The sequence below is a fragment of the Brachionichthys hirsutus genome, chromosome 5 (genome assembly GCF_040956055.1).
Source record: "Brachionichthys hirsutus isolate HB-005 chromosome 5, CSIRO-AGI_Bhir_v1, whole genome shotgun sequence".
NCBI classification, from domain to species: domain Eukaryota; kingdom Metazoa; phylum Chordata; class Actinopteri; order Lophiiformes; family Brachionichthyidae; genus Brachionichthys; species Brachionichthys hirsutus.
The window spans coordinates 12,058,399-12,070,890 of record NC_090901.1 but is presented as its reverse complement, the minus strand read 5'-3'; the positions used below and the strand labels follow the sequence as shown (position 1 = coordinate 12,070,890).

The 12,492-nt window shown below is 46.5% G+C and overlaps 1 protein-coding gene across 1 annotated transcript; it reads right to left on the bottom strand.

Moving 5' to 3' along the window:
* Positions 1–5,041: 5,041 nt before the first annotated feature.
* Positions 5,042–11,026, bottom strand: crabp1a (cellular retinoic acid binding protein 1a). Its single transcript, XM_068739954.1, has 4 exons — positions 10,909–11,026; positions 9,046–9,224; positions 6,878–6,991; positions 5,042–5,181 (listed from the first exon to the last, which is right to left on the bottom strand). The coding sequence occupies exons 1-4, from the start codon at positions 10,976–10,978 to the stop codon at positions 5,131–5,133; spliced, it is 414 nt and encodes a 137-aa protein (XP_068596055.1). The 5' UTR covers positions 10,979–11,026; the 3' UTR covers positions 5,042–5,130.
* Between the last annotated feature and the right edge of the window lie 1,466 nt (positions 11,027–12,492).

The following is a 12,492-nucleotide window of genomic DNA, read 5'->3' as shown; positions in this document are numbered from 1 at the left end:
CGGAAGAAGTCACACGAGCATGTCTTTAGTCCCTTTATTTAGACATTATTTAAAGTAATAATAAAAATGACATTTGTAGCCTACAGAAACTTTTGTGGAGTTTTGTTCTTTCACACTTTTTAATCACAAAAAACACCAAATAGTTTGACTTTGGAATTTTCCCGGGAATGTTTTCAAATCGTTTTTTCCACATTTTTAGATACAGTTGTTTTTTGTTGTTGTTTTTTTACACCTTGTCTATTTAGTACGAATAAATTGCGAGACAGATTTGCATTAAAGTGGGTTTAGGGGTCTGTCGTGCCCAAAGAGTCAACCAGTGTTGTGTTGTTGTGTTTTTGTCTATGCAGGATTACATAGAAACTGATTTGTATACGTGTTAGAGTCAATCTGGATAAAGACGTCAACCCGCGATTTATTTATTGTCTGTTATGATGGAATGCGTGTCCAATCAGAATCTAAACTAGGGTTTAATTTAATTACAGGCATAGCTGGGCCGGGTGGACGTATGTTCTCCAGCGCGAGTCGGATCTTCAGCAGAACGTAACACGACAGAGGCAACCGTTATTTTATTTAATATAGCAAAAGCATTATTCATTGCATCAATCGCCTGCGCAGAAAGGAATTTAGCGCTTCATCCGTTATTGGGCCAAGCTGGAGCCTATCTCAGCAGTCAGTGAGCGAGAGGCGGGGTACACCCTGGACAAGCCGCCAGTTCAACACAGAGACAGACAAGCAATTTAGCATCACCAATCCACCTGAGCTGCATGTTTTTGGTGATGGGAGGAAGCCGGAGAACCCGGAGAGAACCCACGCAGACACGGGGAGAACATGCAAACTCCTCACAAAAAGGCCACAAGCCGGATTCGAACCAGCGACCTCCTTGCTCCCCAGTGTCAAAACCAACAAAGCATTAGAGTACGGTAAGTCCATCTTCTCAGGGGGTTCAAGTTCGGAACACATTAAAGCTCTCAGTGATTTAGACATTCAAAAACGTTTCTATTATAAAATTAAATAGTTATTTTGAAGCTTGCATTTCGTGGTTGCGAGTGCTACGTCGGTGCTTTAACGCATCGGTGAGCTGCCCTGCCTCTCCGATGCCGGTTGTGCAATTCCAGTCATGTTGCCCCAGCCGTGGAATTCTTGAACATTTCATTTTCTTCCCAATGTTCTTGCCTATCTATAGAGACAGATTAATTTAGAAGGAGGGAGTGGTCGTTCGGGATTTGTCTAGAATGATTTCTCTAGAAATTGTGTCAGAATCATAAAAAGTGTAAAGATGTAAAGCAAATTTAAAAACATATTTTACTTATATATATATATATATACACTATTAACCTTGAACCTTTTTTGAACAGAGAACGCCACCGTCAAACGTTCTATTGCCTTCTCGCCCTGCAGGGGGCACCCTCTTACTGCCCACAGATGTCTGGAGATTCTTATGTCAGAGGATTGTTTTCTATTAAAGACGTTAATTACAATTCATAGGTTATTAATAATGTAATAACGTAAACTCTCTATGATAAAGTGAGAACATTAAGTGTCTTACCCACAGATGTCTGGCGATTCTTTAGTAATAGTGGATCTTTGTGTTGAATAAAGTTAACTGAAAAAGTCCAGTTGATTTTATTCCTTTATTATCAACATGTAGGGTTAGGGTTGCCATGTTTCCGTCTCACATGTTAAATGAGCTCCTTTAGATCAATGCGACCCACTGGCAGAGCTCGCCATGAGTTCCTCGAAGGCAGCGCCGCCTGGGATGGGGGGCTGGGGGGGGCTCAACTGTGTGGTTTCTTCCTTGGAAGTGCCCGATCCTGAACGTTGAGCTGCACAGCCCCCAAATGTCGGCACTTCCGCACCTTCTGCCTCAGAAAGCGGAGTTATTGTCACCAACACAGAGCTCCTATTGTGTCCCCCCCCCCCCCCAGGCTTGGAGGCCTTGGCACCCACCCACCCAACTCACTGAGGAGCGCCCTTGTAGCGTGGCTGTGAATGTGCTTCCAGACATTAGGTTAAGCCGGTGTGTTTAAGGGGATGGGCTGGAACGCGTGACTTGGAGCCGTCATAAATAACAACACGGGGGGGGGGGGGGTCGTTCTGCTTGATGCTGGATGCAAAGGCAGGCGGAGACGTCTGCTTTCCAGGCTGATTACTTTATTTCTTGATAATGATGTGTCCGTCCCCCCCCCCCCCTCACCTGTCAAAGGAGTCCACTCTTGCATAACCACTGCAAGCTGCATGCTCAAAAGATGCAGCTTCGACGTAAAGAAAGCTTCCCAGTCTTCAGACGCTGTTTCATTAGAGCGCTGGAGACTCGGCGGTCCCTCATCCTGGCCTGCAGGGTTCTGGACTGGCAGTTCTGTGCGTATTTCATGCTCCACATCCAGGGTTTCATAGACTAAGTGGAGCTTATTCACATTTTTGGAGACCAAAAGTGAAGTTTCTCTCAATCTGATTGTCATGGCAAACCGCTGCATACTAAATGTTTCCTCTTTTCTAGTCATCCATCTTTTTTCTCGTCTTCCCTTCCTCACCTCGGTGCGAACTTTGATACAGAGAGTGTAAAAATGTGCATTAACACATGCGTTCAAGGGGAAACCTTCCATTAAGGTTCTTCTGTGTTACAGGATGAAGTATGTGTACGCTACTTAGTATTTTCTGCACCATACTTGGACCTTAGCATGATCACTGTAGCCCAATGCCACCGTAAATTGCGCCTATAGTTTAAAAGTTCAGCAGAAATCTTTGCCATGTTCCTTTCAATCCATTGGAGATATATATGCGGACCATGTCCCTCTTTCTTTCAAAGCTTAAATGCAGCCAAAAGTAAAATTAGGGTATCTTTGTCCTTTCACTCGGTGTTCTGTTTATTTAACATGACTAATGACCCTTCAATGGGATTAATGGCCAAAGCTAAGAAAATAAAAAACGGACATTCCTCATAACAAAAGCAGAGGCGCTGGAAACGGTCCTTTTCCAGCGATTTCTCAAAGTCACCTTCTGCAAGGGGCTTAATTCAGACGCTAAGTAGAACGGAGCAAGGGCTTTTGTTTTGCCCTCTTAGGAAGCAGCACTAAACTGCACAGGATCCACAGAGGCCCGACTGTTTGGTGCCCAGAAGAGAGCGTTCGGACCGGCGGAGCCCCCCCCTTCCCTCCAAAAGTGGAGCAAGCACACAACGGTCCCTTCATTCGACTGTTTGGACCTGCCATCTGAACAGCGGCTTGTCATTAAATTAACATCACAGCAGGCGTACGCCCTGGCCCTTGCTTCCCGGAGCATTGTGATGCACTGAGGAGGAAATGCATCCTTTCACGGGATACCAGGTCAAAAAAGCAGGGGCGGCATCGGCGCGTCCCGGGAGCCTTGGCGTTGAGGGGATTGGCGCGGTTGCCGTGCCACTGTGGTGAAAGGACAACCTTTTCATCTCTGGCAGCCGTGAAGGACAGAGACACATTTGCTCTCTGGTTTTGATGCCGTGCGACTTTTTCGCCTCATGCACACTGAGGACGGGACCGCGGCCCACGCCAAGGCCTCCGGCCACGGGTGCAGCTGCTCCACATTTCACCCCCGCCGGCCGATTCAAAGACTCTTAGCAAGTGTCTGGAAGAAGTTCCTCGATGGTTTTTAAAGTCTGCCTGGTATATTTACCTCTGTTTGAGTTTCAAAATACAGCCCGCCCCCCCCCCCCCAAAAAAAATCATGTCTCTTAATGATTCTTTGAATTTAAAAGCCCATCGCCGAGAAGGAACACTCTGATGTTTTCGGTCGACGTGAATAGCCGGCTTGTCTAAATGTGCAAATGTGGCATTAGTCACAGAGGAGCGACAGGCCTCTGCTTGGAAGCTTCTGACTGTATTCTCTCCAGCCTGTCGGGTCTTATCTCGACGCCTGGCACCGTCTTTCATCTTGCTGCCTCAGAGCCTCATCCGCACACAAAGACGAGTCTCTCGGGAATGTCTGGGAAGAAGCGGAGCGAGCGGCGCCTGGCAGCAGGGAGAAGGAGGCTGGAGTATGAAAGGAAGCCGGGTTTTCATCCCAGAGCTCCATAAAGGGGTACTTTACGGGCTCGCCCGAAGTGTGTTTGGGTCCGTCACGTCCAAACACCGTGCACCAGTACAACGGGGAACACTGGGAGCGGGAATACCGGTGTGTTTGGGTCCGTCACGTCCAAACACCGTGCACCAGTACAACGGGGAACACTGGGAGCGGGAATACCGGTGTGTTTGGGTCCGTCACGTCCAAACACCGTGCACCAGTACAACGGGGAACACTGGGAGCGGGAATACCGGTGTGTTTGGGTCCGTCACGTCCAAACACCGTGCACCAGTACAACGGGGAACACTGGGAGCGGGAATACCGGTGTGTTTGCAAAGGACACCTTGGCTTTTGCATGATAGTGTTGAATTTGCCTACAGGATTACACAGTCTTTTTAATCTGGCAGTTGGGTGTCACCTGTCACCCTGCGGTGCAACGCGGTGCTAAGCTGCCACGCCGCGTTGCTGCTGCACAGGATGAAGAAGAATCACGATGTTGTCGTGAGCAAGACACGTCGTGTGAAGGTGGAGTCGGTTTGTGAAACAAGGAGAAGAAAGTCTTTTCTCTTGAAAACTGGGGGAAGCATTCCCGCCGATGAAGAATATGGGATTTGATCCAGAGGAGCCGTTGTTTTGTTTCCCAGCTGAGGAATGGCGTTTGAGCTTCAATGTGTTTGTGATCCACCGTGGATACGTTATGCAAGAGTCCTAAATTCTGCAAAGTACACTTGCAGCGCTGGCCATGACATTCCAGCAATGTACAAGTGGTGGCGCTCATGAGTCAAGACTTCTGGCAAGACTAAATTAAAAACGTTCAAATTCTTTGGTTTGCACGTTTCACGGCACAGGAAATGCACTCATCTGCTTGTTTACGCATAAATTCTTGAAGGTACCTTTAATATCGATGCGTCACATCAAGAAGGAATATTTGATGCTGCTTGTTCTGATTTTATTCTTTCCTGCCATCGAACATGAATTCTAAATAACAGACTTTGCAACTGTGTTAGCACGTTAGCTTGAGCGTTGGCTGTCGGGTTTAAACGGGTTGTGGTACTGCCGGGTTTCTGTCTCTCCCTGCTGAAGGATTGCAGAGCTTCATTCACGGATGTAAAGTCGTGTACACACGACGTCATCGGCCCCGAAAATCTGGAAGAAACAAACAAAGAAACAGACAAGTTCAGTCAAAGCACAGCACAAACGCAAACACAAAGCACGTCGAGCTTCCTGGCTTCTGAACGGAACACAAAACCTTTTTGAAGCAAAACAATGTAAAAATTGTTGAACTATGACAAAGATAAAGTGAAATATTCAACAGTGATTTGTCATGAAGCCATGCTTTTTTTTAAAAAAAATGCCAAACTGAAATGCGTTTCATCATTTTTCGCCTCCTTCAGGCCGACCTCATCCACACGACTTTGCCCTTGAAGCGCTTTCAGACTAAACCAATTAAGCGGATCATGCAAATCTTATGGAAATGTGGCCCACTTATAGTCTGAACTGCCACAGACGATCCAACCGTGCTTTATGATCCTCCTGCCCTCCCTAAAGCTCTCCGATTGTTTGCTCGCCTGCCCGTCTGGGGGGCAGGGCCTTTCTGGGAAGCGGGCGTGATTCGTATTCAGGCCGGGTTCGCTTTCGACTTCCCAGTTGCTTGGAATGCAGAGATGAGTCGTAGCTCGTTTTCTCCAACGTCATGGTGTTTACTCAATAACGTGTTTTATTTGTGAAATAGTTTATGGGCGGGGCAACCTGGTGTCTCCGCCCACAGCTGAAGGTTTTCGACTTCATTTGATTGGATGGTTTTTATCTACATTTTGTGACTTGTGTTGTTTTTATTTTAAGGTTTTGCATTGAATTTGAGCTCGTTGCCAGGTTTTGTGATACAGCGATTTATTAATATTTTTTTGAAATCACTTATCCTCACTTAAGGGCGCTGATTGTCTTGACCTAATTAAAGATGGCGCTTAAAAGCCACAGGACAGCAAAGTCTGTTCAGAGTGAAGGGAGTCGTTCAGGTCACGCCAAATTTGAAAGAAGAAGTCGTTATCGGGGCTGCAACACATTCTGCTCTCATCACCCTGATAACAAAAAACAACCTCCATGTCTGAACAACGATGTTAATATGTAAGACAAACATCCTGCGATTACGTTTTCGGCATCGAGACTTTTCGTATTGTGTTTTCAGGCGTTTGCCCGTTGCTCCCTCACCTTTGTACGTAAGGAGCAACAAAGGAGAGCGTGGGAGCACTGAAGGAGGAACGCTCTTCATTCCCTGAGAACCCGCTGGCCAACGCCATTGGTCTTGGACCGCTCCCCTGCTCGCGGTTCATGGGGCTTTAGACCCATTGACTTCTGCCCATATTAATCTGGCTATATACAGGGGTATTACTGCAACGTCAGCGTACAGCTCCCCTTGTTCTCCTTTCACGCCTCTCTGCGGGGTGGATGAAAGCTCGGCTCCTCTGGAAACGGCCTTTTTCATTTTCTTTACCGACGAATCTCCGGGGGGCGGGGGCCTCCATGCCCTCCCCGTGCCTGCTTTCATGAACCATTTCTCAAACGGAGTACACTAGCTGCTCGAAAATCCCTTCTTAATGCGTCTGATGTCTTTTGAGCTTCCATGAGAACCAGCCCAGTAACAGACAAACCATACAGATCCCACACTTTCTGCATTTTGGAATTATCTTTTCCTCTCTTCTTCTTTGTCGAGCTAAAAACCTCAGCCTGAGAGCTTTTTTTTTGGTGGGGGGGGGTAAGAACTCTGGGGTTATTTCCTCTCTTTCTCAAGTGGTAATCTATCAAGGCCTTCAATGAGATGATGAGTCATGGCTTGTGCGCTCACCAGCGTGAGCTCATCCCCATTAAGCTCCCGGGTCCAGAAGGTTTTGGGGCCGTCGCCGACCACCAGGGTTTGCTGACAGTATATCTTGTTCTCCGACTCCCAGGTGGCGAGACTCTGAAGGGGAGACGGACAGCGAGTTGAAGGTCAGCGCGACAATGAAAGCGTATCAGCAAGTCTTCACTGAGGTATTTAGCAATCAGAAAACCACTGACTGATCTCTGATGTACACGGAGCCCAGCTGCCTCCGTCTCTGCAGCAGTAGTTTGGTTTGAGTTCGGCTTGACCTGACTTCACCCCCGCCCCCCACCCCATCCAGCCCCTGCAGGATGCCCACACCAGTAGCTGACCTCACTGTGGCGCTCTTGGCCGCTGGGAACAAATCCCTGCAGCCGGCATTAAAAAAAAATAATAATAATGGAAACCCTCAGAGCGACGTTCAACAGCATAAATGTATGTGACGTCCATATACTTTTGGCCATGCATTTCACAGCCGACTTAAAACGCTGTGGAGGTAGCAAAGCCCCCGCCCCCCCCCCCCCACACACACACAGACAGACTCCAATAAAAGGTCTCCATCTGCTCATTTGCATCGATATTTCAAGTGATCTCATTGATTTTGACATCAGGATGACATCAGGCACAGAAAGAAGACCGGCGTGACCCTCCGGCACTGCTTTGTGATTGATCTTCCTGCTCATCTCAGGATCCATTAACTGCACTCGTATCTCAATTCACCCAGATTCTTTCTCCGCTCTCTCCGGTTAGCGTTTATCTTGTCCTTATCACATCATCTGCTGCCCTCGGCTTCGGGTCATTCCCTCCTGGACTCTAGACGCGTCTACATTCCTTATCGGACACCAGCAGCGCCTCCAGAAGAAGCCGAGGGTCTCATTTCCTGGTTGCTTTAAAGGTGCCTTGTTGGCTTTGACAACATTTCCCCCCCCAGAGCCTCAGAAACCTTCTCCCGGCCTCCTCTCCTCCCCGGTTTGATCACATTATCTTCCCGAAATGTAAGCCGTTGCTCCTCGCTGTCGTCACTCAGGCCTCTGAGGACGACAAAACGAGACGCCGTTGCTCTTTATGAAATCCGCTGTGCTTTTACAGTGAGACGAATGCTGCATCTGAGCAACGAAGCATGGCGGCCTTGCTAAGCCCCGCCTCTTCCCCATCCATCAGAGCAGGCACATTATCCTCTGATTGTGACACCATCGAGACAGAAAGACACGTTTCACTTCCTCCTCAGCTGGACATGAGGTCATCCGACCATCTGACCCTCGATGCAGCGAACGATGAAGACTCGACTTGTCAGCTTCGTAAAGCGGAGCGGTGTTAAAGCACCCATCATGCCCCGGGGCGCAGACAGACAGACGAACCACACTGTCTCCAGACTTCTGAAATAGGTCATGTTTTCGCTCCCTGAGCTGAGCGTTAAAGCAGCGACAAGAGCATTCTATAATATTATAATATAATTTAGCAGCTGTGTCCAGCTCAGACTTGAGTTGCTAAGCAGAAGCTGATAAACGGATGGCAGCATCCAGACCTTTAATAAAATAATTTTATTATCTAGAGTGGCTCCGTGGCGCCGTGCTTTTGCAGCGACATCACAATCTCTAGATTCTTCAACTTTGAGTGCTGACTCTCTTCATTGTGTTGAGACAATTTAGTTACTGAGTGAAATGAGTGCTGACTACAAAAAACAAGATCACGTTTGTTACATTTAGGAAGTTGCTCGTCAAACTTTGGGGATTTCTTTACGGATATTAGATCCGAATGATTTATGCCGCTAGATGATGGGATTGTGATACGACACAATCATAATTTTCTCTCTTTATAAAAGTTCCATTTATTTAGAATTATTTGTAAAATAACGATAAAACATCCAACACATCTGTTCAGACTCTATGAGATGCGTCGGAGCTCTGATTGCATCAGGATGTGGGATCCCCTCCTATGGGAAGCTCTCATCCATCCCTAATCCATCCCTAATCCATCTGCACAGACGTGAGGATGATACTAATGGATGGAAGTTTTTAATTCTAGCCTCACCAGCAGCGTGCAAGCAGACAAAACAACACAACAGTGTCCGCTTGACCATTAGCAAAGACAACATTTGAGATTACACGCCGATAAATGGATTCTATTTGTTACTCCTGATTTGTCATCATCACCTTGACTTTTCGCCCATCCACCGTCTCCTCTGCGAATTCCTCGCCGATTTGGAAGTTGATCTCGGTGGTGCGAACAGTGGTGGAGGTCTTGATGTAGAACCGCTCCCCGTCCTGACGGATCTCCACATGAGGGTTGGAGGCCGCTGCCACGGCAACCTTCCGTAGCATGGTGTTCACTCCTGACCGGGAACATTGGGAAGGAGAAACTGGAGTCGTTTCATGTCACCAAGGTTATTAATGTAGTCGGGAAAAGTCAGACAATGTCAGTTTACATTTTCTTTAGGAGATGTTTTGCAGAATCCTGTAAAGTCCTTCCTTCTGGAGCGTGCCGATTAAATTCTCCAGTTTTAAACCACCATGACAGAAACGTCTCAGAATAAAAACGCTCTAGCACTGATTTCTGAGCAGGGAAAAAGAAAAGTGAACTCTTGAGAAAGTTCTCCTTCTGATGTCAGGTTAGAGTTAAGGTTCGGACATGCCCAGTTTGACCATCTGGTCCCGAGTCTTTCGTCTTTCGCCTCTCTGGATACCAGAAATAATCAAAACCAGTAACATTACAAACACAACTGAGAATTGAGTTTTGCATACAGTATTTTTTTTGAATACTTTTGGCAAAATTCATCCTCTTGGAAGATCCTCCCCTCTCCAGAAGAAGTATGGCTTTCCTTGGTCATTTGACAGCTTTCGCTTGACCTCACCCACGATCCTCAAGCAGCAGTAAACACGCATGAGCATCACTGAGCCGAGTGACGCGCCCAGACCGAAGTTTGGTTTCTGCACTGTAAACACGAGCAGCAACCGTGCATGATCCGCCAACCTGGAACCAGGTGCAGAAATATTACTCCAAAAGATTCCCGACATATGAAGTGGCTCCTGCTGATCTGAAGGCTCACATTTAAGCCTCGGCAGTTTGTTTTGTTTTGCATTTCATGACTTTATTTCAGGCAATCTTCTAACATGAATACGGACGCAGAGGCACGACAGATAACTCGTTGGGACCGATAGCTGGAACAGCTGTTTCAGCTGCAGCTTATCAGGTTAGGAAGAAAAGTGATCGCTTGATTAAATTCATGGCTGCTATTGGTTTACTTTTTTGACTGTGTTTTTCACATTGGAAATATATAGAATATCACTTCATGCAATTTCATTTGAAAATAGACTGAGCCAAATGTGCGGAACAAACAGAAATCAAAGGTTCCAGCTTTGCAAGATAAAACTCTTTCATCCGATCACAGTTTTGATCGAAAGGGAACAGTTTACTCTTCAGTTCAAAGTCTAATTCAGTTTGGTGTCGACAACATCAGGAGAGGTTGCTGAAGCGTTTCTTTTGAATATTTCCCTTGATATTTACACACTGTTCCAAAGCCATGCGTCGTTTTGCTGCGTCCTGCCTGTCTGGGCCGTCACAGCATGAGCAAATGCTGCAGGACAATTGAATGACCCAGTTAAAGTGGTCCAAATCCAAACCATCGTAATCATCAGTCGAGACCGAGACGGGTGAAAAAAGATAGGGTGCAGGAGATTAGCATTGGGCTGCAGAGAGCTCCCCTGGCACTGCTAATGCATGCCCTACTTAAATGCTTAACATGAATAATGTTGCCCCCCCCCCCCTCCTCTATTCATGCAACAATACCACGACTATTTGGGCTGGAATCCAGCATCCAGTGTTCAATATAAGACGAGGAGCTTCCATTAAGCAGCAGATCCCAACGATATGATGCCGTTGATCTCCGGGAATGCTGCTGTCAAACAGCAAGAAAAGCCTTTCGACATGGACATGATGGATGGTCACCTTCACGCAGGGATGCGGCAGCATGACTGAGGAGGAGAGAAGATGGGGAAAAAAAAGAAGAGAAGTCTTACCCAGGGCTTTGAGAAGTTCATCAAAATTCTGGCTGCTCTTCATCTTCCAGGTTCCAGCAAAGTTCGACATGTTTGCTGAGGCTGCAGGGAGAACCTGTTCCACACTGCGATGCCTTTCTCTTCCCTCTTTGACTCTTTCTCACTCTCCTCCTCCTCCTCCTCCTCCTCCTCCTCACCGATCCTTTCTCCTCAGCTCAGCCTCGCCCTCACACTCTGACGTCCAGCAGTTTGTTCTTCTTCACACACTCCTGCTTCGTCTGCGCTTCTCAGTGCGTTGGCAGCAATCTAGTCCTCAGCTCTTACGTAGCTGCTGTCTTTAAGAGGGGGGGGGGGGGGGGGGGGGAGAAGAGGAGGAAGAGGAGGTCCCTCACTCCCGAAACCCTTTCTCATTTACACAGAACTGGTTTCCGATGTGAATTCAGGATTTGAGCTTTATTTATTAAATTAGGACAGGGGAAAAAAAAAGTTTTTTAAACTCTTTCTGACTTTAAAAGATATCAAACTGTTCAATAAGATAGAGATTTCAAAGCGCGTTACAGTTCTCTGTGAGTTTTCTGATCGGAGTTCCCGTTAGTTTCGCAGCTTCGACTGAACAACAAAGCTTAATTTAGCGATTAAAAATAATCCTGGATCCCAGATTTATATCTAAGAAACATTTAATCATAAAAAAAATAATATGCTTCATGGCGATGTTTCCTTCGTTGCTAAGAATATGTAGGATATGACCGTCTGTGAAAATGAATGTGCTATGTGGCTCTGGGATAATGTCAGCGATCATTCAATAAGTGTAGATATATATATATATCAGCATTGGGTCAATATCAGCTTTCCATATATATATATTGGCTTTAAATTGGGATGAAATTAAGATGAACCGGAAAAAGTACATTCTAAAAATGTTGGAAAGATTTGGAATGTCAGAATGTAAACCGAGATCTACTCCATGTGAGCAAAAAGTGGAGAGCATCCCTGTCACTGATGAATGTAACCAAAGTGAACCTGCCAATCCCACAGATTACCGCGAGATTGTCGGCAGTCTGATTTATGCAATGACTTGCTCCAGACCTGACATCAGTTGGATTGTAAGCAAACTATCACAGACCCTGGGCAAGGAGAAGAGTAGAGAACTTAGTGGCTGCAAAACATGTTCTGAGATATTTAAAGGGCACACAAAACTATGAGCTGAGTTTCAGGAAAAGTGAGGCGGGGTTGAACCTGACAGCTTTCAGTGATTCAGATCGGTCGAAGACAGACGGAGCACTTCTGGGTATTGTTTCGGTCTCACAAAACAAGGCCCAGCAATTTCATGGAAGACAAGGAAGCAGCCGACAGTGGCCCTGTCATCATGTGAGGCTGAATATATCGGCCTCGCCACCACTGTTCAGGAAAACATGTATTTGTCACAACTGCTGAATGGTATGGATAACAGAGAGTACACATGTACAACTACCTATGGAGACAATCGGGGGGCCATAGCATTGAGTAAAAACCCTGTGAACAGACAAAGGTCCAAACACATTGATGTGAAGTATCACTTCATTTGTGAAGCACTCAGTCAGGGACAAATCAACCTTGTCTAGCCCA

What these genes read in the sequence shown, in the direction of transcription:
- crabp1a (XM_068739954.1), bottom strand. Translation starts at nt 10,978, where the DNA reads ATGTCGAACTTTGCTGGAACCTGGAAGATGAAGAGCAGCCAGAATTTT. An exon ending in TGAACTTCTCAAAGCCCTGG is followed by an intron (nt 9,225 to 10,908) that starts GTAAGACTTCTC and finishes GTTCCCGGTCAG; the next exon opens with GAGTGAACACCATGCTACGG. An exon ending in TGGATGGGCGAAAAGTCAAG is followed by an intron (nt 6,992 to 9,045) that starts GTGATGATGACA and finishes TCTCCCCTTCAG; the next exon opens with AGTCTCGCCACCTGGGAGTC.